This window comes from Camponotus floridanus, unplaced genomic scaffold (genome assembly GCF_003227725.1).
Source record: "Camponotus floridanus strain SB8 unplaced genomic scaffold, Cflo_v7.5 scaffold93, whole genome shotgun sequence".
Lineage (NCBI taxonomy): Eukaryota > Metazoa > Arthropoda > Insecta > Hymenoptera > Formicidae > Camponotus > Camponotus floridanus.
The window spans coordinates 426,110-451,599 of NW_020229864.1; the positions used below are offsets into that span (position 1 = coordinate 426,110).

The following is a 25,490-nucleotide window of genomic DNA, read 5'->3' on the forward strand; positions in this document are numbered from 1 at the left end:
CAAAGATAAATCTGTCTTTGAAAGATTGATTATAAGTTTTGGGACACCCTGTATATAGTTATGTAAATTATATTTAAAAATATTAATTCTGCATGAATATACATGAAAAATTTATTCCCAGAAAGTTTATTTGGTAATAATTTTTCAATGATGAACGATCATTAAAACATTTTATTTTTAAACATGTCATTTTCGAGGATATGATAATCAAATCTAGATAAAGAAGTATAAAAGATAAACGCAAGCACCTATCAATAACATTTGGAGTTAAAAACGGTAAGAGGTGTGCTATTAGTGGAAATTGCTGATCTCTCAATCAAAAGTGATTTTTTAAACTTTGTTCAATTTAATGGACTATGGTCACACTTCACGGTTATTGTAAAGGTAAATTTTCACGTTTTAATTATTCCAAGAAGTTCAGTACATATTTATTGTTACGAAAATGAATTAAAATTAAAATCTTCAAATGAATGTATTGAATATGCTAATAGAGCAAGTCCCGATAATCCTGTCATGGTTATAAAAAAACACATTGTTTTTTTAAATCTTATGTCAGATTTTATCGGAGGAATTGGGATTGATGGAATGCATTGCGTGAATGGCGGTGTCGCGAAAAAGATATTATTACTAGTTTGATATTAAATTTCGAACTTTTCCGTTTTCTGTGTATGCTGTCATTGATGTCATCAATAGAAGGCTTATGGCAATCAAACTGTCAAAATATATGCATCGTATGCCGCGTTATATATTAGATTTACTCCACTGGAAAGCAAAATTGAAGAACATGGCTTTCATTATTCTGTTCCAGTTCTCAAGAGAATTTTAAGACAAGATTATTTCAATCATTATCTTCTTCTTGTAATAGCAATATTCATATTAAATTCCGAACAAATCATTTTCCATAATAAATATTGCTCAAAATTTTTAAAATAAATTTGTGCGTGAATTAGAACATTTGAATTGCAATTTTGTTCGTTTGTTTTTTTTAATACCTCTCAACTTGGTACTCTCTGTTTGAGTCTGTTCAATATTTCCGACACTTACCAAACAATGTTCTAAAAATCGTAGTTTCATGATCTTTCTCTTGCTTAGAATACGAGAATTTAAATGGTAAACTTTTAAAATTGGTGGAATGGAACGTGGCATATTGATGCAACACAAATTACAACAAAATGATATAATTACCGGTATAATTAGTTTATAAGAAATGATTAGATTAATAAATGAAATACCAAGAGATTCCGTTTATAGTAAAACCGATAAGTAAAAATAAATATTTCCAAATTGCTACAGTGTTGATGCTTATAAGAAATTACGGAGATTACAAAAATTATTATTACTTCAATGTACAATACAAGAATTTATAAAACGGTCCCATGGTGGTACTCCATATTTTACATTATTAAAAAATAACTGCTTACATGTGTCGCGTATAAAGCCGATTTACAGACAAAGTTTTCTGTTGTGAAATAAACATATAAATAATGAAGGTCAAATGCAATTCATTGCTTTATTAAAACTATTCATCAGAATTGCAATAAAGAAAAAGACATTACGCGATTGTACAAAAAATTGCGATTGTGTATTTGTTGTTCGTGATGATTATAATACAACCGATATTAATTTTTTTTACAAAAATATCACAAAATAGATAACTTTATAGCTATTTCCTAATGAAACTTTAAAATGTGTATGCGTATATATGAAAATCGATAATCAAATGTAGATAGAAACGCCTATTAAAAAAGAATTAGAAAAGTATATTTTTTATCCATTTTACTATATTCTAACATTAATTGCATTAGTTTGAAATAATAAAAATTATTCTCGATTTGTAAATCGAGTATTAGTATATTTTTATTAGTGCTGAAAATTTCTATAAAATTTGAAGAATTTTAAAATTTAAAAGAGATAAAGAGGTAAAAGTTGTAAAAACAAAAATACAAGAATTCAATTTTAATAAAACGATTATATGTGCATTCTAAAATTACAAGAAAGAATTATTATTTTTATAGAGAGATAGAAAAGTTAAAGCAAAATCTTATTATTTGAAGATCAAGATGCCTACTTATTTTGAAGGTGATATTGTCATTGCGGGCATTTCAGGTAATTATATTACCTCAAATTATGATACATCACCAATTTTATTATAAGATGAATGTTTGTAATACATCGATATTTTTCCAGGCCGTCTGCCTGAATCATCAAACATTGAAGAATTTAAGGAAAATTTAATGAAAGGGACAGACATGGTCACTGAGGACGAGCGACGTTGGAAACCGGGCCTTTACGGTTCACCTTCTAGATTTGGCAAACTTAAAAATCTTCACAGTTTCGACGCTTCTTTCTTCAAGATATCTCCTAAACAAGCACATGTAATGGATCCGCAACTTCGCATTATGTTAGAAGTGACACATGAAGCATTGATTGACGCTGGTGTCAATCCTTCCACCTTGAAAAAATCGCGTACCGGAGTGTTCATTGGTGTTTCCGCTTCCGATGCGAATGATTTTTGGAAAAGCAAGCCGGACGGTAAGTACATTTTAAAACTTATCGTGAAAATTTTTACCCATTAAAATCATATTATGAAACATTATTCTTAAATAATTAAACTAATTTTTATTTATTTAATCTTAGAAATGTAAGAAACAAGATGAAAAGTTACATTAAAATTATATTATAAAAAGATATTCTTTAGCTAAAACAGTTTTGAAATATTTAATATTAAACGTGTATGAAATATACGTAAAAATGCATAAAGAATGATAAATTCTTTATATTGAAATATTACACAATTAAAAAAAGCATATATAAGATTTTGAAATAAATATACGATTATTATACGATTAATATACGATTATTATACGATTATTATACGATTAATATACGATTATTATACGATTATTATACGATTAATATACGATTATTATACGATTATTATACGATTAATATACGATAATTAAAACATTACTTTTTCACAAAACATATACAGGGTGGTCCATTTTAATTTCCCCAGCCAAATATTTCGGAAAATAATGAAAAATCAAAAAAATGTTTCAGACAAAAGTTGTATGGCTTGAAGGGGGCCATCAGATAGTGGCAATGATTTGACCTTGGAGAGTCATTTGAAGATGACGTAAAGGTAACCTTCAATTTCTTAAATGGAACTCCCTATTTTTTATTACATATTCGTGTAGCTTATCTCGAGAGCTTTCCAAAACACTATAATAAAGTATTTCTTCATTGAATACTTTTCGAGTTATGAGGCTTGAAATAATTTCTTAATTTTGTATAAACCGTAAAATATCTAGTAAAATATTCATTTTTCGATTATCTTGCTTTAATACTTTTATGTACAAAATAATGAGAGAAATCAATTGGTGTAAAAAAAACACATAGTTGTTTCAAAGAAAAAATATGTAATTGTTAATTGCAAATTACATATTTTTTCTTAAAAATAACTATGTGTTTTCTTTACATCAATTGATTCCTCTCATTATTTTGTACATAAAACTATTAAAGCAAGATAATCGAAAAATGAATATTTTACTAGATATTTTACGGTTTATACAAAATTAAGAAATGATTTCAAGCCTCATAACTCGAAAAGTACTCAATGAAGAAATACTTTATTATAGTGTTTTGAAAAGCTCTCGAGATAAGCTACACGAATATGTAATAAAAAATAGGGAGTTCCATTTAAGAAATTGAAGGTTACCTTTACGTCATCTTCAAATAACTCTCCAAGGTCAAATCATTGCCACTATCTGATGGCCCCCTTCAAGCCATACAACTTTTGTTTAAAACATTTTTTTGATTTTTCATTATTTTCCGAAATATTTGGCTGGGGAAATTAAAATGGGCCCTGTATAAGTTTAAAAATTAGATTTATAATATGTTATACATGATATTTATATTAATGTCATATTATTTAATAAAATTAATATAAATTGTAAATAATTTAATGTCGCTAGTCGAATAATCAAAGGATCATTGAAAAATTGTAGTCGACCAAACTAGCCAAAAAATTAATTTTATTACTACGACGGTTCGACCATATGGTTGTGGTCCTTATCAAGTATACACGATGTAATAATAATCAGAAGGCAGCGTTAATGGTAACATGTAAAACAACGCAATCACATAATAAAAAAACGTTATTTAAAAAGATTCAAAATTAGAGAGAAGCTGATGCGTCCGTGTGAGACTTCGTGAATAACTAAACTTGTGTTTAGTGTTAGTGTTATTGACGAAGTCTCACACGGACGCATCAGCTTCTTTCTAATTTTGAATCTTTTTAAATAACGTTTTTTTATTATGTGATTGCGTTGTTTTACATGTTACCATTAACGCTGCCTTCTGATTATTATTACATCGTGTATACTTGATAAGGACCACAACCATATGGTCGAAACGTCGTAGTAATAAAATTAATTTTTTGGCTAGTTTGGTCGACTACAATTTTTCAATGATCCTTTGATTAATATAAATGTTAAAATTGGCAAATAAGAGTTAAGGCGTGGTAATTTGAGAACAATAGAAAAAAATGTTTTTCTTTTTTATTAATATGAATAAGGACTATGAATAATAACTTATTAATAATAATCATAAAAAGGAAAAAAGAGTCTGGACGATTTTAAATCACGTCTTTGTGCCGCGCTATCTTCGTCCAAGCGATCTTTCCTGTTTTCTTCCTCTCGCACCCCGCTCCCGTCCTCCTCTCACGGCCTACTCCCGCACGTCGTGCACTCCTACATAAGGAACGCTTCTTTGTTCTACCTTCCTTACACGTAACACAGGTAGCTCCCGAAAACCGTATTAAATCCTCCCTTACGTATCATAATCGGTGGCTTGGAATACAAACGCTTCCTGTTTTATTCGTTTGTTCGAGAATTCGTTTTTCTTTTTTTTCTCTCAAGAACCGGTACGTCCACTTTTTCCAAGGAGAGAATAAAGAGATAGATTTAGTTTTTCAAAGCATTAAATTTTTCGACGAATGCGTTCAAGGAAGACGCTCATTCTTAATAAGATAATTTTGCCAAGGTAGACGCTTATCGTTAATCATGCAAGTAATAATTATAAAAATTGAAAATAAAGATAACATAATCGCCATTTTGACAAACAGTCTTTCGTACGATTTCATCTTTTTTCGAGTCTCGTATTTACATATTACATAATCGTAAAACGTATTTACATATTACATAATCTTCTAGTTGATTGGTTGGCCTTTTGTAGCAACTTCATGCTATTAAATTAGTAGTCTCAAAAATATTATAGTAAAGCAACAAGAGAAGAGAATTTTTCGATATTAAAGTTGTTGATAAAATCTCATGTCAATTTAGTTTACGACGAACAAATTTATCATAGCAACATGTTCTCGTCGTTGTCACGGTATTTCGCAGCATTTCGTAAATCTGTATGTGTGTATATATACGCGCATGTTGACGCTGATCGATCGTCACGAAAGATCATTATCTTCTTGGCTAAGAATAATTCGTCACAATCCGGAGTTGGCCCAATCTCTAACACGGTACGCAAATTTTTGTACGTAATACACCTTTGCTAAAATGAAAATAGAGCAACGGTTACAGACTACGGGCAGATTGCCCATTTATTACGCAAACATGAACTCCGAAAAGGGTTCAATAGTTGAAGATGTGTTTCAAGTATAGAAACATGGATCATGGCATTATGTGTAATAAAGAAAGTCAAGTAAATAGAGAGAGAGAGAGAGAGAGAGAGAGAGAGAGAGAGAGAGAGAGAGAAAGAAAAGAATTTATTATTTTATCATGTCAAGATGAATAAAAATGCGAATACATATATATAATATATAAAATATATAGAAACATATATTAAAAAATATAAATATAAATATATAAATATAAGAGTAGAAAAATATAATACAATTGAAATAAAGTGATTACTCGTGGTGAGCAAAAATATAAAATTTTTTCATGCGAGATTGCGTTTATTAGACAGTTGATTTTGTCATTTGAGAAATTTATAACATGATTTATACTCTTTTAGCATAATGAATGACTGTCAATTGCTTATGTTATATATCGTTGAATTTATCGCAGTTATTAATAAACTAGCATAAAAGTATAACATTCTATTTAATATAAAGATTTAAAATAATTGAAGTTTCTAAAAAAATTGGATGTAAAAAAAGCATTAAAAACTTTATTTTTTTTTAACGAAGAATATTATCTCTTTTTTTCATCTATTTGTTACATCTATTTTTATCTATTTGTAAGCAATGTCAAAATAAATTCGATAATGTAATGCATAATACAAGATTTAGTTAGATCTATTATCAGTTTTCTGAATTTTTTAAAGTCAATTTTTTCAAAAATAAAGTTCACAAAAAATTTTACACACATTTTGTACATATATTTATCCTTAGATATATCTTTTTTATTTTTATTTATATAATAAAAAATAGAAGTTTGTAATTGTTCCTCTTTTCTTTGAAAATAGCAAATTATAGTTTTTATTTCTCTTTTGCCTCAATCGTAGACAAAAATATTGTCTAATTTTTAACATAGAAACGAATTAAAGTGTCTCGATCGGTGCAGCACACTGTAATTGAAACGCGAAAGCGAGAGCACTGCAGGAAACTGCGAGATAAGAGATGGCGATTATTACATCGGGGTAAACGAACTTGCATGCAAACGATAAACTCTCTTACACATTGGCGGCTGTATATATACATGAATGAAATTAGCTAAGGCAATTTCAAATCAACTCTCAAGTAAGGAAAAGAGTCGTCACGTTTTCAAGAAAAAGAGAGAGAGAAATCATTATTTTATGATAAAAATTAATTCTCTTTAATAAAAATCAATGAAATGCATATTTTTGCTTACGATATATTTTTTAATTTTTACATATTTTTATTTATTACATTTTTTATTAAGAACTTCAATTTTTGTTTAGTATAATATTTGTTTAATCTAGATTTAAGAATTTTTGAGATTTACACTTTTTGATGCTATTTTTTTATTTAACTTTATTAAACTTGATATTCTATATTTACACATAACTTCCTTTAGTTTAATATATAACTTTATTTAATTAACTTTTTATTTAACTTTATATACATTTTTTTAGCTTAATATATTTATCATTCATATATATATATATATATATATATATATATATATATATATATATTTTTTTTTTTTTTTTCTTTATATACATCTTTCATTTTTCTTTTATTTATCTTTGACTTAATTTTTTCCCTATTATTATTGTTAGTCGCACATGAAAAAATATGATCATTGCATTTATATGTATTTAGAGCGGTAAACAATGAGAGCCACCGCTGATATTTCTTTCGATTTTACATATCGATAGTTTGAAACTAGAACATTCAGTGTCATTCTGCGGTTTACGGAAAAGAAAAGCAAATAATAGATGTATTACATACATATATATCTATTTTCCATCGCTTCCAAACCACAAGTTGACATTGGTCCTACTAATCTGACAATATTGATACAATAAAACAAAATATCGTTGCAGTTTTTTTTTCTTCTTTCTTTTACTTTTATTATATTACCGTAAGATATTTGCAAAAATGTGGAAAAAAGGATTGCTTCTTTTTAGTTTTTCTTTAGTAATTATAAAGGAAAGAGATAACACACAAATGAAAATGATATAAAAATTATAGTGTTAAATCTACGTTAAATTAAACGAATCATATTTATTGCCACCTTCGATTTATAAAAATAAATTTTGATGCTCGAAGGAAAACATACTGCACTGAAAGATAGAATAAAGAAACTTTTGTTGTCACGAAAAAAAAAAGTCTTGTTATTAATTCTGCGGTTTTCGCTAAACATAACACTTGACGTCAACACGAACAATATTGGAACATCGATAATCGCCGCGATTTCTTATATCTACATTTAGTATCCGAGCGACCGTGGAATTCTTATGCAAACGACGATGAGTTCTATTCAAATAATGTAACATCCAAAGAAGATTCTCCATTTTCTTAACTATTTTAGAACAAATTTCATATATTGTCTCGAAGATAATTCTTTAGAGTACAAAGAGCAATTTATTTTGCTCTTTTTTTTCAATTGAAACTTGCTCGCAGCGACAAGTCGTCTACCAACACCTCATTAGCGGTAGGTGGATATGCGTATGTGTGTGTGTGTCCCTGAATATGCGCGCGCGCAAGCGCACCGGGTATACCGGCCATCAGCTGAGCGCTCGAGTCACCCAGTTGCCAGCCCGTTATTGTGGGCGAGTCGAGTATTACCCTTTACGCGTTATTGATATCCTAGATCTCAGGAAGAGGACGCTCGTCCGGACGCTCTTGATCGTTCACGGATATGAGCCAGAACTCTTTTGCCAGAAAATTGGACACAGATGTCCCGAGAAGCGTTCTCGTTAATTTTAGCTCATTGAACATGCTCAAACTATTAACGCGAATATATAAAATCGCATGTATGTAAATATATGTATATATGTATAAATATGTACTATGTACATAAATACACTATATTTAACGTCTTATAAAGTATCTCGAAACTGACATAACCGTAGACATTAGAGTTCAGAAATATTTCGCTTATGTCATAGCATAAATAGTTTTTTAAGCGATAAACTTAAAAATGTAAAAATTTCCATATCGTTAAAAATGGAGATAACGATTCTTAATTATTTACTCAAAGTTGTATTTTTATTATCTACTTAAACTTTACACAGACCTTAATGAAGTTGCAGTTTAAATATATTTTGCTTATAGGCTTATATAATCGTAAAAATATTTAACTTTAAATATGATGAAAAATACCTTCTCTTTTATATACTACCATGAAATAACTCTCATCTTATCCAACTTTTTGATTAAAAGCATCAAGAAAAATTTCAAAGATCTCTTCGAAAAATCCTTATCTATAAACCCTTATCAATATTGACGTCAATATAAACCGAAATGGTGCATTTTCTGCAAAATATAAAAAAATTTTGAATAAACAAAAGATATATGAGCAAAAAATATGTACGGATGTGTAGGGAAATTGAATTGCGCGTAACAGTTTGCAAAATATCGAACGAGAAACCCTCGAAGATCGACAAAGCTTGCGCAATCTTACTTACGATCCGGTTTACGCTTTATTATGTGGCATAGAATTTTTCGAGAAAGAAAGAGAGAGAGAGAGAGAGAGAGAGAAATCGGGGAGAACATGGTCGATGCCGATAATACAAGTTTTCGAGATGGAAATACGGACAAACGGGTTGTGCGCGCGCGCGCGAAACCGGTTTCTCCTATCCAGTCTTGTATAGCCGTGATAATTGCGGGAACTAGTTGAAACAATACGCCTCCTTCCCTCTCCTCTTCCCCTCGACACATCGCGCTTCGAGTTTCAGTCCAGGCTTCACACACTTCTTAACGTTTTACAAGCATCTTTATATGCATCATTCGTGTTTGTTCAATATTTATTAATTCATCCAGTATGTGTGTGTGTATGTACGCTTTATTTACGAGCGTATTATTATATGTATATATTGGCGTGTTGCATACGCATCTTACAAATACATACATATTTTCGCTATTTACCATTTATTTATCGCCCATTTATCCGATCAATATTAAATTTTATCCAAATTTTATTTCGAAACTGCAAATATCGATGTCGAAAACATTTCTCGCGAGCAATAACAGCTCTTTTATCGTTACGTCATATATTCGAGTTGTTATTTGTGCACCGTACACAATTCGAGTGTATTATTCTCCAACAACAAATTCTGACGAATTTAAAGTCAGTCAATTATTTGTCGGAGGACAATTTGTATGCTATTATTGATTGATCGATTTCAACCATTTAAAAAATATTTTGATATGGATATTTAGAGATATTTTTTTATAAAATTGTATTTCTCAATACAGATTTTTCCAAGAATAATTAATTTAAATAATTAAGTATAATTTAATATTTATATTTTGCATTCAATAATTCTTTCAAAAAGCTATAAAAAATATTTCTAGAAATATTCGTATCTCTATTTGATTAAAAATGATTTTTTCCTTCGGCACATACATAATTTTACTGAAAAACAATATTTATCTGTCAATTTTATATTTATATCTTTATCCTATTTTTAAATCAAAAAATATCCATCACACAATAGATAACTCGTTTTAATTTTTCTCGTGCTAATCTTGCTGTAAACACGATATAAAAATAAAGATTTCACAATCTTTAGATAAAAAATTCAAAAGGATATAAAAGGAACAAATAAAAGGGAACAAATAATCGACACACGACATTCTCTTTTATATATATAACTTTTTATTATTATTTGCGTTTCTCTTCTCGCAGATAAATTGTCATAGATATTACAAATAATTACAAATAATATCACATAGCGGTCCTTAATACGGGAAATATGTTCGCAAAGGATCACTAACATATTAAAAAAGTCGCAATGTTAATCGCGGGTAAACTATCGCGCGGAAACTACGTATATAATCGGACTTCCATATATGTATATCGCGCAAGGTAACAAAAATATCCAAAGCACAGCGAGCGTCACGCAAATTATTGCTGTGCAACATTACGCGAATTATCTCTTTCATTATCTATTTTCTTCTTTTTCTCTCTCTATTCTCGACAAACTGTCATTCTCATCTTTCCATCCTTTTTTTTTCGCGAAGAACGTGCTTCCATCGATCATTCGATTTTGTGGCCATCTAATATTTAACCCTGAACAGTATAAAGAAAAGAATCGCCATCGATTGATAGATTCTTGAATAAGTTTTTGCAACTTATGGATCTTCAATCGTCCAATAATTGAGTTTGGAGATTTTCTTTCTCTGAAGCTTAATATTGAATGTATAATATTGAAAATATTTCATGCTGCTTAAGGTTAAACATTTTACTTGACCATTATCGCGATTGTGCGGTGTTTGAAGAATCCTTGGCGTCATATACAGGTGATAAACCACTTTGCCTCACTTTGCTCATGAGATCAGGAAATTCTTTCGTGAGACGGTTCGTAAAAGATAATGATTACTTCGCAAATGGAAGCGAGATGAGAGCACATTTTCCCGTAATAATATAACGCAATTTTCAACATCGACGTGCGTAACGCAATGTATTGTTTCGTAGAGCGAGCCTCGAGCCAACGTTTGCCTTGTCAACAAACAACCGCTACAAACGATAAACTACAACCAATCGAACACATTCGTTACTAATCAACGTTCGAATTATTATCATTATCATTTCGACTTCTTTCGATTCTATGATGTATTCCTCGCACAAGATCACCAAAGATACGTCTCAAAAAGTATTAAATATTATATTCTAGCTCTCATATATATTGATATAACATATATGTTTCATGTTTTTTTTAGAAAAAAATTTGCACTGTTTTTTACTTTGTAGAAATAATTTTATACAAAAAAGAAATAAATTTTTGCATTTTTAATAATAAAATTTTCATACATTGTAAAAACGCGCAATTATATTTATATATGAGAATCATCATCTTTATATCACATTTAATATTATTGTGCGATGTAATATATTATTTTATAAAGTATATTATTAGTTACATACATATTTAATCGTTGACAGTGTTATAAACGACTCTGACGGATTTAATAAATTTTCAAAATTTTACTGAATTTTTCTTCTTTTTTATATACACAGTATATACAGGGTCTACCAAAAGTGTGGAAACCCCTAAATATCTCGGAAAATATACGTTTTACAGAAAAGTGTTTCCAACAAAAGTTGTAGGGTTTAAGAAGATCTATATACTGATTCTATCAGTTTGACCTTGGATGGCGTCGTCAAGGTCAGGTCAAGGTCACATTGACTTTTTTAAATGACACCCCCTACATTTGATTGCATATTCTTATAGCTTAATTCAAGAGCTTTCCAAAACACTATAATAATGTTCATTTTTATTAAGTACTTTGCGAGTTATGAGGGTTGAAATAATTTCTTAATTTTACATAAACCATAAAATATCTAGTAAACCATTCATTTTTCGATTATCTTACCTTCATACTTTTATGTACAAATTAATGAGAGGAATCAATTGGTGTAAAGAAAACACATAGTTGTTTCTAAGAAAAAATATGTAATTTGCAATTAACAATTCCATATTTTTTCTTAAAAACAACTGTATGTTTTCTTTACACCAATTGATTCCTTTCATTATTTTGTACATAAAAGTATGAAGGTAAGATAATCGAAAAATGAATGGTTTACTAGATATTTTATGGTTTATGTAAAATTAAGAAATTATTTCAACCCTCATAACTCGCAAAGTACTTAATAAAAATGAACATTATTATAGTGTTTTGGAAAGCTCTTGAATTAAGCTATAAGAATATGCAATCAAATGTAGGGGGTGTCATTTAAAAAAGTCAATGTGACCTTGACCTGACCTTGACGACGCCATCCAAGGTCAAACTGATAGAATCAGTATATAGATCTTCTTAAACCCTACAACTTTTGTTGGAAACACTTTTCTGTAAAACGTATATTTTCCGAGATATTTAGGGGTTTCCACACTTTTGGTAGACCCTGTATACATAACAATTATAAAATTGAATATATAAATAAAATAAATCACAAAATTTTTGTGGTATTCAGGCTTTTAATAGCTCTCACATTTGACTTCTTTATTTCGCACAATACTTGGAGAATTCGTTTTATAAAATATATCATTATATATATATATATATATATATATATATATATATATATATAATGATATATTTTATAAAACGTATGTATATATATATATATATATATATATATATATACACACACATACATACGTACATATACTGTATTATACGATATTTGCGGCAATATAATATAAATTATATCATATTCGATAATATACGTACACATTATTCACATCGGCTTTCATATAAAAAAGAACTATTTTAAATTATTAATCTTTTTTATATAAAATGTATGCGCATTCGTGCGACTCATCTACACGCGTTCATAATGAACTAATAATAACAATTAAACGAGGCCGCGAATATTGCTTTCCGTCGCTCTACAACGCGATAATTTTTGACTTACGACGTCGTTGTTTGTAGCGTTTGTTATTAACAAATAATTGCCGATTACAGATTGATTTATACGTTAATATACAGTGTCGGTCAAATATTATTTCTCGGAAGGAGTATCGCTTCTTTTACACCAATATTTATACGTGAATGTAATTGTAAAAGAACGAAACTTTTCTCTGCATTTTTTATGTTATCGTGAAATAATTTTCTCATCTTTATAGATAGCGTTCTCCTTTCGAGTTTTTTGATCATACTGTTATTACAATAAAGTGCCGGCTGGCTTGAAAAGGTCAACATTTCTGCATCGTTCGTAAAGTCACCTCAGCAAATCAGTCTTACACCTTCGTGCAAATGCCATAGCCCAAATTTACACCGTGTATCTATTTGACCATGTGGCCGTGCCTCACTTTTGTTCGATTTTTATTTTGGTAAAAAAAAATAAGGAGATGTAGATGTATGCACGATTCGGAGGATGGTGGGAAAAAGTTTTCTGGACGGGATTGTGTTTCTCCCTCTTAGACCTCTTTAACCGGTTCAGTTCCATCATTTAGGTCATTGAGAGGCAAGTTTTGAACTCGTCGTAGATTCATTTCTCTCATTTCAAAATGTTGAGATTTTAAATTTTGACTTCTTCTCGATAAAGTGAAAAACAGTTTAACTTGAACTTTAATAAGAATTTGGATAATGAAACGAATTAAACTCGTCATTATGTATGCTAGTATTGTAGTTTTGAAGTACTAATTTTATAAATTTTTTTTCTGAAATTTTATAATAAACAACCAAAAAATTACATATTTTTTGATTAAATATTAATATTAATGTATGTGTATATGTATATGTATAACATCAAAGTTATATTACTACTTATATTAAATTTATATTTTTAATTAATTTTATATTTTTTCAACAAAATAGAATAATTTCAACTTATTTTAAAACTAAAATTTTGCAAATTATTTAATCTACAAGATTTTCGAGATCATAAAAGATGCTACACAAAAAATTCAGTGAGATCCTATTATTAGATTCTGAAAAAAAAGTTCTTAATTTACACTAATATTATAATTCAAATCCTTAAAGAAAAAATATAATATGCATAAACTTTTGAAAAAGTAAAGAAGAAAAGTTTCTCACTATCGAAAATTTTACTATCGAATTATGCCCAAAAATTCAAGTTTGTTGATAAAAATTATAATTTATTTTAATATATATAAAAAAATAATACATATATGTATACAATATATTTTTTTTTTCACTTTTTCTTTGTCTCCCTCTCACCACTCTTAGAATTTTCCTCAAACAATGAATTTTATTGCAAGAGTATTTATGCTTCATTGACTTTCATTGAAAGAGAGACGGCTCCATTTTATCAAGTTTTATCGAGAAAGGAGTTCAATCTAATTTCATCGAACCTTGTCGCCACGCGCGAGATTCGTTTTAATTTAATTCGAAAAAAAGAGAAGCAACTTATTCGATTCTACCGGTTAAAGCGTCGCCGTCCTTTGTAAATAAACCACGAAGAGATTTTTCGACTCTAGTTTCGTGCGCGTGCAAAGGTAAAATAGAGTGCTCGTATTTCTCTACGTGCAATAAACGCATTTCTCTCGATCTCCTCGAAGGAAGCCTCACGAAACGAATGTCCTTAATCTAAATTCTAACGATAATCACGCACTCGCTCTTCTCTTTTTCTTTCTCTCCTTTAATTATTTTATATAATTCTTAATATCACAATACCGCTACTAAGGTCTTTAATCGCATTTAAACGACGAAGCGCAAAGACCAATAAGCGAACTAAAAAAATGAACAAAAAGGGTAAAGAAATAAAAAATATAAACACAAAGGGAACGTGAATAGATATTAACCATAACGTACGTACAGTAGTCAATTAATAATAATAATAATAATATGACAAACTGAATCGAAGGTTAACCAATAATTCAATGGCGAAACATTAATCCAACCCAAGTGTCCGCTTCATCCCTTTTCAGTGCGTAAAATGGGTAGCGCGAACCAGCTCATCATTATTTCTTTATCTGTTTAAAAAATTGCATAAAGTAGTTAAGCGATACAGTTTCGAGATGGATCAATACTTCATATTACTGTATAACTCAATCACATCTGTAGCTTAGTGGACACACGTATATTTCATTTTTTTTGCATAAGTTTATCAATTATCTTTCTACACAATTGTTTGTTACACAATAGGATTCTCCTTCCTGGTTTAATTCTTATTTTAGATTCGTTACTTTTCTAAAGTATTCAAAATTGCATCGCTTTTTACTCTATTTCATTGAAGATTTCCTCTCGATATGATTCATGAAGTGTTTCAACGAACGAAAAATCTTTGACGAGTTCTACCGAGAGCTTTTCGCGACGTTTTCTATCAAAGAATAAATATTCATCGATGCACAAATATTATCGAAAAATAATTCGTATATTTGCAGAATTTTAATAAAACAAAATTTTACAAAATATTGAGATTTAAATGAACGAGAACGATTGAGAATCAATTTGTACAAATGTGCAGGTTTTGACACACAAGTTCGATTTAAACAGATTATTATTGAAACAAATCACACATCCGCGCGACATGATTAATCAATGATATTTAGCGGGATGATTTATTATCATCGAGAGAGAATGCTATTATTTTAATCTAATGAGATTTTCACACAGCGATAAAAGCTTATAAAGGGAGAAAATGACGAGGGGGGAAAGATCGGTCGATGGAATGATGAAATGGACCGAATTGTCTGTGCCATCATCTGTATCAAGGTACAGGATGTCCCAGAAAAATGCGTACATGCACTGTAAACACATTATTCAAAATGTACATTTGTTAAATAATTTTCAAAAAAAAAGATAGATTCTTTCCCGAAAATTAATCGAAATGTATATATATATATATATATATATATATATATATATATATATATAAAAATTGTGAATTTATTATTTGAATTCTAAACGCCTTCCTCTTAATTTAAAATGTTTCGATTATAAGATCGAATCATTTTAAACATGCTGATGTTAACGGTTAAATTAATCACGAAATAGTCAGTCTTGTTACCTACTCTTCTGGGCTATCCTGCAAGATTTCCGTAAAGGAGATAATTCTTACATTGGAAAATATACTGTCCCATTATTCCAACATGATCATTTCGTATTTTGCAATGAAAAAAATAAATGAACAATGTGCGCTCACTTGTCATGCGGACTTCGAAAAATGATTGCTAAATACATTCGACGCGACTATAGCTACCTGACTATATATGATTAATCTTTAAAACGCTCTCTCTCTCTCTCTCTCTCTCTCTCTCTCTCTCTCTCTCTCTCTCTCTCTCTCTCTCTCTCTCTCTCTCTCTCTCTCTCTCTCTCTCTCTCTCTCTCTCTCTCCTCTCTCTCTCTCTCTCTCTCTCTCTCTCTCTCTCTCTCTCTCTCTCTCTCTCTCTCTCTCCCCTCTCCCCCCCTCCCTCCCCCTTTCTCTCTCTCCCCCCTCTCTCCCTCTCCCCCTTTCTCTCTCTCCCCCTCTCCCTCTCCCCCCTCTCTCCCTTTCTCTCTCTCTCTCTCTCTCTCTATATATATATATATATATATATATATATATATATATTGTATATAGAGGTATATGTATATATACCTCTGTCTCTTTCAGTCTTCTTCTTTTTTCTTCCGTATATATATGTTTATTTTCTTCCTTCTTCTTACTCCTCCTTTTACAAATTTTTTTGGCATCCTTTCTCCCTCTCTTCCTCTGTGTTTCTCTCTCTTGTTCTTTTTTCTTTTTTTTTAAACAATTTTTTGTCTTGAACTATCTAAATAAATTATTTTTCTTCTTTTCAACCTGTCAAACTGTCAAACTGTCAAACTGTCAAACTGTCAAACGACATGAATGAAGCAAGTCGCTCAGCAAATTACTATTGACGACCAATAACCAATCATCATCGCGGAAAAGAGGCAACAATGTCAATAACATGTCTTTCTTAGAAAGGGATCATTTACAGCATACACCCTCTAATGGCACACATTTTTTTTGTTATTAATTAATTTTATTAATTAAATTAATTCAAAATAAATATGATGAGAGACTCACAATCAGTTAAATTGCCTTTAATAATGCCATACCGATCAGGATATATAAGAGGTTCTCTCTTCTACTCTAATTATTATATAAAGTTATATGGTAATACATATATACATATAAGACATACATATATACATATAAGAGAAATGTATTTTCGAAGAAATAAAATGTCAGGAATAAAAATAATAGAAATTATTTAGCATAAGAAACAATATTGTATAAATGAAGCGTATTATAAAGTCTGCAACGTACATTTTATGTAAATCTCCATCAATGCCGAAAGACAAGAAATAAATAAATCTATCTATACATATCAACATATATATTGTATATAATATATATTACATTATAATACATACACATTTATGAAAATTTCAATCTTTGCTACAAGAACATTTTAAACTTCAATCAAGACATCCTTTGAGTAAGTTAAAAAAAATTAACGTCTGTAAATTATCTCTTTGTAGGATATGAATGGCTCGGAAGTAGCATAGCAATGATGGCAAACAGAATCTCTTATACCTTCGATTTAATTGGACCCAGCTTTTCGGTGGATACACTTTGTTCTTCATCTTTGACTGCTATGCATCAGGCAGTCGTGGCGATACGCACTGGTGATTGCGACGCAGCGATCATTGGCGGATTGAATATTGTGCTTAATCCGGTTCACTATCTTCATTATCATAAAAAAAATATGCTATCCACAGAAGGTAAATGTAAATCATTCGACATCTCAGCTGACGGTTACGTGAAAGCCGAAGCAGTGGTTGCAATATACCTGCAGAAAATGACAGACGCGCGCAGAGTATATGCTACAGTAATGAACACAACGATAAACGCGGACGGCTACAAGCCCGAAGGTATCATGTATCCGAATGGTGACATTCAGTACCTGATGTTGCAGAAAATATACAATGAGGTAAATATTGATCCCAAAGACATAGTTTACGTGGAGGCGCATGGTAGCGGTACCAGAGCGGGTGATCCGGAGGAGCTCGGTGCCATCGATAGGTTGTTTTGCAAAGACAGAAAGACACCGCTGTTAATCGGCTCGGTTTAAATCAAATATGGGACACGCAGAACCTACCAGTGGACTGTGCGCGATCGCCAAGGTGCTGATTGCGATGGAAACCGGTGTGATTCCGGCGAATCTGCATTTTGTTACTCCAAATCCAAAGATTCCCGCGTTGACCAAGGGACGTATTCGCGTACTTGACAAAGCTACGCCATGGAACGGCGGTTTTGTGGGTATCAATTCATTTGGCGCCGGTGGTACGAATTCGCACGTCATTCTGCGCAGCAATTCGAAGGTAAAAATATCATTAGATACCGTCGAGCAGCAATTGCCGAAGCTGGTTGCCGTATCGGGCCGTACAAAAGAAGCTGTACAGGTATTATTGAACAAGGCAAACGAGCATCGACAAGACAATGAGTTTTTATCTCTACTGTACTCCGTGCACAGTGATAACATACCGAATCATAACATTCGTGGCTATGAAATACTCGCTTATGATAGTACGCGCGAGATTGTCGAGGCGAATTATGACGAGAAACGTCCCGTTTGGTTTTTATTTTCCGGTATGAATACTCAGTGGCCGGGTATGGGACGCGAATTGCTTGACATCGAAACGTGCCAGCGTAGTCTACAACGATGCGCCGATGTATTAAAGGAGCACAATGTTGATCTAATGAATATCATCATTAACGGTACTGATGAAACATACGAAAACGTATTGGTTGCTACCGTGTCAATCGTGGCCATTCAAATCGCTCTTGTCGATATGTTAATATTTATGGGTGTGCAACCAGATGGTATAATTGGACACTCCCTTGGCGAAATAAGTTGCTCGTATACCGATGGTGCGTTTACCCTAGAGCAAACAATTTTGACAGCCTATTACAGAGGCAAGTCGATTATAGAATCCAATTTGGAACCAGGCGCTATGGCGGTGGCAAATTTGAATTGGGAGGAAGTCAAGAAGATGTGTTTAAACGATATCGTTCCAGCCTGTCATAATTCCGAGGATTTGGTTACCATTTCTGGTCCACCCGTATCTGTGAAAAAGTTCGTAGAGGAACTGAAGAGCAAAGATGTCTTTGCCAAAATGATCAAATGCTGTGGCGTTGCTTATCACAGCAAATACATTGCTCCAGCTAAATCCAAATTTCGCGCTTCCCTCGATATGATTGTGCCGAAGCCAAAGAAAAGATCTACCAGATGGATTTCTAGTTCGATACCCGAGGCCGCATGGAATAGCCCACTCGCACAATTTTGTTCATCGGAGTATCACGTGAACAATATGTTGTCACCTGTGCTTTTTCAGGAGGCGATTACGCATATCCCGAAAAATGCGATAACCATCGAAATCGCGCCACATTGCTTGCTACAGACGATCCTGCGTAAATCCCTACCATCCACGGTGACTAATATCGGTCTCCAAAAGCAGAATTATTCAAATAATTTGATCTTTTTACTATCTAATGTGGGAAAGATGTACACAGCCGGCGCGCAGCCCGACATCTCTAAACTGTATCCGTCAGTTAGTTTTCCTGTCAGTCGCGGAACACCGATGATTGGATCATTGATCAAATGGGATCATTCTGCTACATGGACGGTGCCCGATTTGAAGCATCAGATGAAAGAATCGTCTGGAGCGCTTGTTGTAGAGATAAATTTATCGAGTGAAACAGACGCATATTTAATGGGACACCAAATCGACGGGCGATTTGTTTTCCCAGGCGCCGGCTTCATATTCATGGTTTGGCAAATCTTTGCGAAACTACGCGATACCGATTTCGACCGACTATCAGTAATCTTTGAGAACGTATGGCTTCAGCGCATTACCTTCTTACCGGAGAATAAAACAATCAAATTTTTCATAAAACTTTTCGAAGGAAAGGGAGATTTTGAAATCCTCGAAGCTAATAGCATTGTAGCCAGCGGGAACATCCGCGCCGCTGAAGCTATCGAGATAAATCAGCTGAACTTACCACCGGTCCCGATACCGTCTACCGAGCTTTTATTGAATACGGAGGATATTTATAAGGAATTGAGATTACGTGGATACGAATACAATGGTATTTTCAAAGGAATAAAATGCTGTGACATTTCTTTCACCGTTGGCGAGTTACATTGGTTTAATGAATGGTCTTCGTATATTGATAACATGTTTCAATTTAAAATGTTGTCAAACGACCGGAAATTAGTTTATGGCTCGAAGTGTCGATACGCCATGATCAATCCCGTTCTTCATAAACGAATGATCAATGAGTTACCGAAAAACGGCGGATTGCCGATATATCACTATAAAAATGCCAATATAGTTAGATCAGGCGGTATTGAATTAAAAGATATGAAGTATACCGCACCTCAGCGACAGCAGAAGACTAAACCTAAATATGAACGTTACGTTTTCGTATCTTATGAAAATTCGTGCAGCTTGGTCTTGAAAGATCCAAAGAGACAAAAGATTCACATACTTACTATACTATTACAAATTGTATGTGAAAATGTAACGACATCGAGAATCAAGGCCGTGGAAGTTGCGGATAATCGAGCCGCGGAAGAGTTTTTGGTGCCGCTTGTACACGATATTCTTTCTTGCGATCCCTTCATCACTGTAAGTACTCGTTACATAATTTTAATAATTGTAGTCGACTTAAAGAAGTGAACAAAAATCTTGGATAAATAGTCTCAAGCGATTTATAGTATAAGATACAATACATATTTTTTAAATATATATACAATTTTCATAAATGCAAATTATGATATATAAAAAAACTTTTTTTTAAATGCACGGCATTCTAAATCCGTGTCTATCATTTTTATCGTTTTAGGTTGATTTACAAGTAGCCGTCAGTTCCGCGTGCGATTATAGGACAAGTTTCGATCAAAGGGGCATTAATATTAATATAATTAAATGGGATGCGAATGATACATTCCCAGCTCAGAATATGCACCTCATCATAGCAGCGGAAGTTCTCTCTGGCCGATCTCTCATCAATTTCAAAAATCTAGCGGCTACCTTAAGTTCTAATTGCTTTATTCTTCTAGAGGAGACTGGTATATTCGACTTAAAGATTGCACTAGAAGAGGCGAATCTGATGTTAATTAGTAAGCAAATCGACTCCACGGGAAAGAATTACTTCTTATTGAAAAAACGAAAAGAAGTGAGAAAAGAACCGATCTTAATACAGATCACAGGAAACGATTTTTCATGGTTAGCAAATGCGAAAGCGGCATTGAGAAATTGCGACAGTGAAAAACAAGATGTTCTTTTTGTATCTCAAAGCGAAGAATTACTTGGTAATTATACATGTTTATACATAATTTTTGAAATGAAAAATTTATGTTTAGAAATATTTATTTAAAAATCTTTTTTTCGAGCTTTATCCGAGAGCTTTATCAGCGAATCATTAAAGATCTTGTTTTTTTTTATTCTCAGGTATTGTCGGATTCATAAACTGCATGCGACGCGAGATGGTAAACGTGCGTTACGTTTTCATCCAGGACAATAATGCTCCCAAATTTGATTTATTCTCGCAGTTCTATGCGGAGCAATTAGAGAAAGAATTAATGGCTAACGTATTGAAAAGTGGTCAATGGGGTAGTTATCGGCACTTGCAATTAGATAAAGATAACTGCACGGAAGTAGAGCACGCTTATGTGGATACATTGACGACAGGAAATTTAAATAGTTTAGCATGGATTCAAAGTCCGTTAACGTATTGTCAGAGCAAATATCTAAATTCACTTTGTAATGTGCACTATGCGTCATTAAATTTCAGGCAAGTTTCAACGAAAGTCACTTGTTGCGACTGAAATGATAAAAATAACGAATTCGATGTAACTATATAAAATACGACGAAATTATATAAACAACGAATATCACGTTGATAAATATTTATTGATAAATTTTATACTAATAGGGATATTCTGCTGGCGACTGGTAAACTATCAACGGATGCCCTCTCATCGTTAGGACTTGCTACAGAAGACTATGTATTAGGATTTGAATTCTCCGGGACAGACGCAGATGGCTGTAGAGTAATGGGTTTATTAGACAAATCTAGAGGTTTGGCGACCACCGTGTTGCCGGATTCCGGTTTTCTTTGGAAGGTACCTGACAAAATGGACACTGGAGCAAGCGGCGACAATACCGGTCGCTTATGCGACCAGTTACTATGCTCTGTTTGTACGAGGTCGATTGAGAACGGGCCGAAAACGTGCTGATTCATTCTGGTGCGGGTGCCGTCGGTCTAGCGGCAATCAACATTGCCTTGCACGCAGGCTGCACCGTCTTCACTACTGTCAGCACAGAGAAAAAACGATTGTATCTCAAGAAGACCTTTTCGCAATTGACCGACAAGCACATTGGCAATTCCCGAGATACGAGTTTTGAACAGCTAATCTTGGACGAAACCCGAGGACGTGGGGTCGATGTAGTATTGAATTCACTGTCAGAAGAGAAACTACATGCCAGTGTACAGTGCCTCGCGAAGAACGGTCGCTTCCTCGATATTGGGAAGTACGACATGTTGAATGGCAATCGCGTAGATATGTCTCTGTTTTTAAAGAATACTTCTTATCACGGTATACTTTTAGAATTGTTATTAGAAAATATCGAGGATAAGCGAAAAACGATTAGACTAATCTCGGAGGGAATTGAGAATGGTGTAGTACGTCCATTACCGACGACCGTATTTTCGAAGCAAAGCCTCGAGGAAGGATTTAGATTTATGACGGCAGGCAATCATATCGGTAAGGTATTGCTGAAGATTCGCGACGATGAACCTCAGAAACATAAGCTGCCAATGCTAAGAACAGTAGCGGCCATACCACGTACTTATATGTATCCAGACAAGTCGTATGTGTTGATCGGTGGTCTCGGTGGATTTGGTTTGGAATTAGCCAATTGGATGATCACCCGCGGCGCTAGATTCATCGTTCTCGTGTCACATACTGGAATACGCACTGGTTATCAGACGTCTCGCGTTCAACATTGGCGCAATAATGGCATCAAAGTCATCATCTCTGCTGCAGATATCACGACGTTATCGGGCGCCGAATGTTTAATCGACGAGAGTAATCGATTGGCTCCAGTTGGCGGTATATTTAATCTGGCCGTCGTTCTACGTGACGCTTTGTTCGAGAACCTACAAGTGGCCGACTTCGAGACTGTAACCTTGCCAAAAATCAATGGTACGAGAAATCTGGACGTGATATCGAGAAAGTCTTGTCCATCATTGGATTATTTTGTCGTGTTCTCGTCCATATCGTGTGGCCGCGGCAATGCCAGTCAATCCAATTATGGTCTCGCAAATTCAGCTATGGAAAGAATAATAGAGCAAAGACATACTGCTGGTTTGCCCGGTCTCGCTATTCAATGGGGTATTATAGGAGATGTCGGTTTGTTTGTTGGTGAGACATTTCTCTATTTCTTTTTATGAAGATTCAATGGAATTATATTCTTGTTTTTAGGCATAATTTATAAAATGAAAAGGAACAATGTGATCCGAAAAAGGATCGAAGATCTTTACATAAAAATATTTCCATTTTATTCTTTAAAAAGTATCCACATACCAATATAATGATATGACTTTTCGAGGATAATTTATTACATTATTTATTTTTATTAATAGAGACATTAACAACTTTTTATTGCAAGAAATATATAAAACAATAATGTAGAGATATTATTAATAGGACATAATTGCAAACTAATAACAATAACGTAATATTATTAAAATAAGAGTGCAAATTATTGTATATATTTAAATATATAAATTATTTTGGCCAGATCATCGAAGCAAACAGTAATCATTTTTTACATTCGATATCACTACATGATACTCTGATTTTTTACAGATACAATGAAGAATGAAATTTTTTGATGTAAGATATGTTTTACCGCAACGTGTGACCAGCTGTCTTGAGACCATAGATGTTTTCCTTCAACAACCATATCCAGTATTATCGTCTACAGTGATAGCCGAGAAACACAAATTTGCAAATAACGACGACAAAGTTGAATATCATCCAAATCGTTGCTAATATCCTTGGTATTGAAAACATCTCGGCAAATATCAATGACAGCTTCGACAATCTCGGCATCGATTCGCTAAGCTATACGGAGATAAAACAGATTCTTGAAAGAGAATATGGTATCTTATTATCGTTCCGAGAGATGTATGTCTTAACGTTAAGTAAATTATTAGACTTATTAGCGAAAAACAATGTATTTCACGATTCTTCAACAAGTTAAAGAAGTACAAAGATGATCGCAAATCTACAGAAAGAGAATATATTCTTTAATTTTAATGATATGACTTTTCTTAAATTTTTTTAGCATTTTTTTAAACATGTGAATTATAATAATGTATTTTTAATGTAATTTATGATATTGTAATAATAAATATTTCTAAATTGATTATATGATTTTGTTAAAAGAATTTTTTTTTGTTTATGACATGTTGCTTAATATATTATGAATATTTAAATAAGTTATAAATATTAAATCTGTAATATTCAAAATAAGAGATGTTAGACAGAAAAGGTAAAGACTAATGCTATACGATGCCATTGGCAGAAATATTTCCAAAATTAAGTTCTCTTATAATAAGTTCATGAAATTGGCCAAAATTGCCATTTTTGGACTGTTTAACCACAACTTACTTAAATCTGAAAACGTGCTAAGGTAATTCTGTAGTCATTCGTTTTCAGCGTTAAAAAATCAATTAGATTCACTTGCTCTGCATTTTATACTGACCTTCGCAGCTTGTGTTATCAATAAATAATATATATAATAATTTTGTCTAGATCTACATATTATAACAATTATATTATTATATATTATGGCAATTAATAAATTTCCTATTTGATTAACTTTGATTGAATTCTTTTTACTTATACGGATTTTCTGTAATATTTTACACTTTTTTATGTTTTCGGGTCGCTGATTACAAATCTAAAATAAAATTTCAAAAATTCAAATGACGAATCAATATGGTAGTCAGAATTACCATTAAAAATGTATAAAGACGAAAAGAAATATATTTTTATTAATTGTTAGAAATTTGGGACCATTTGAAACATTTTAAAGAGCTGTTCCAATACAGCACCATAAAAAAGAAATAAAATGTATACAAATATGAAAAAAATAAGATTTCTAAAATTCCGTAAACATCTACTACGTTTTGAAAATTCCATTGTTAATGTCAAAGATCTTTCGCATCGAGTGATTGATTGATGCGGTAACATATGTATAGAAAAAGAAGTTTTACAATAACAAGTAGTTCACAGTAAACAAGTAATTTGTTTATGAGAAAAAAATCTAGCCTGCGGAGAATTAT

At 32.1% G+C, this 25,490-nt stretch overlaps 2 protein-coding genes across 2 annotated transcripts; both read left to right on the forward strand.

The window, feature by feature from the left end:
• Positions 1-212: 212 nt before the first annotated feature.
• On the forward strand, positions 213-18,198 carry LOC112639846 (fatty acid synthase-like). Its single transcript, XM_025415007.1, has 4 exons — positions 213-384; positions 2,016-2,106; positions 2,188-2,532; positions 17,606-18,198. Exons 2-4 carry the CDS (start codon positions 2,061-2,063, stop codon positions 18,196-18,198), a joined length of 984 nt encoding a protein of 327 aa, XP_025270792.1. The 5' UTR covers positions 213-384; positions 2,016-2,060.
• A 7-nt stretch (positions 18,199-18,205) lies between these two features.
• Positions 18,206-24,032, forward strand: LOC112639847 (fatty acid synthase-like). Its single transcript, XM_025415008.1, has 6 exons — positions 18,206-20,758; positions 20,976-21,444; positions 21,584-21,926; positions 22,068-22,300; positions 22,351-23,559; positions 24,007-24,032. Exons 1-6 carry the CDS (start codon positions 18,206-18,208, stop codon positions 24,030-24,032), a joined length of 4,833 nt encoding a protein of 1,610 aa, XP_025270793.1.
• The last annotated feature ends 1,458 nt before the right edge of the window (positions 24,033-25,490 follow it).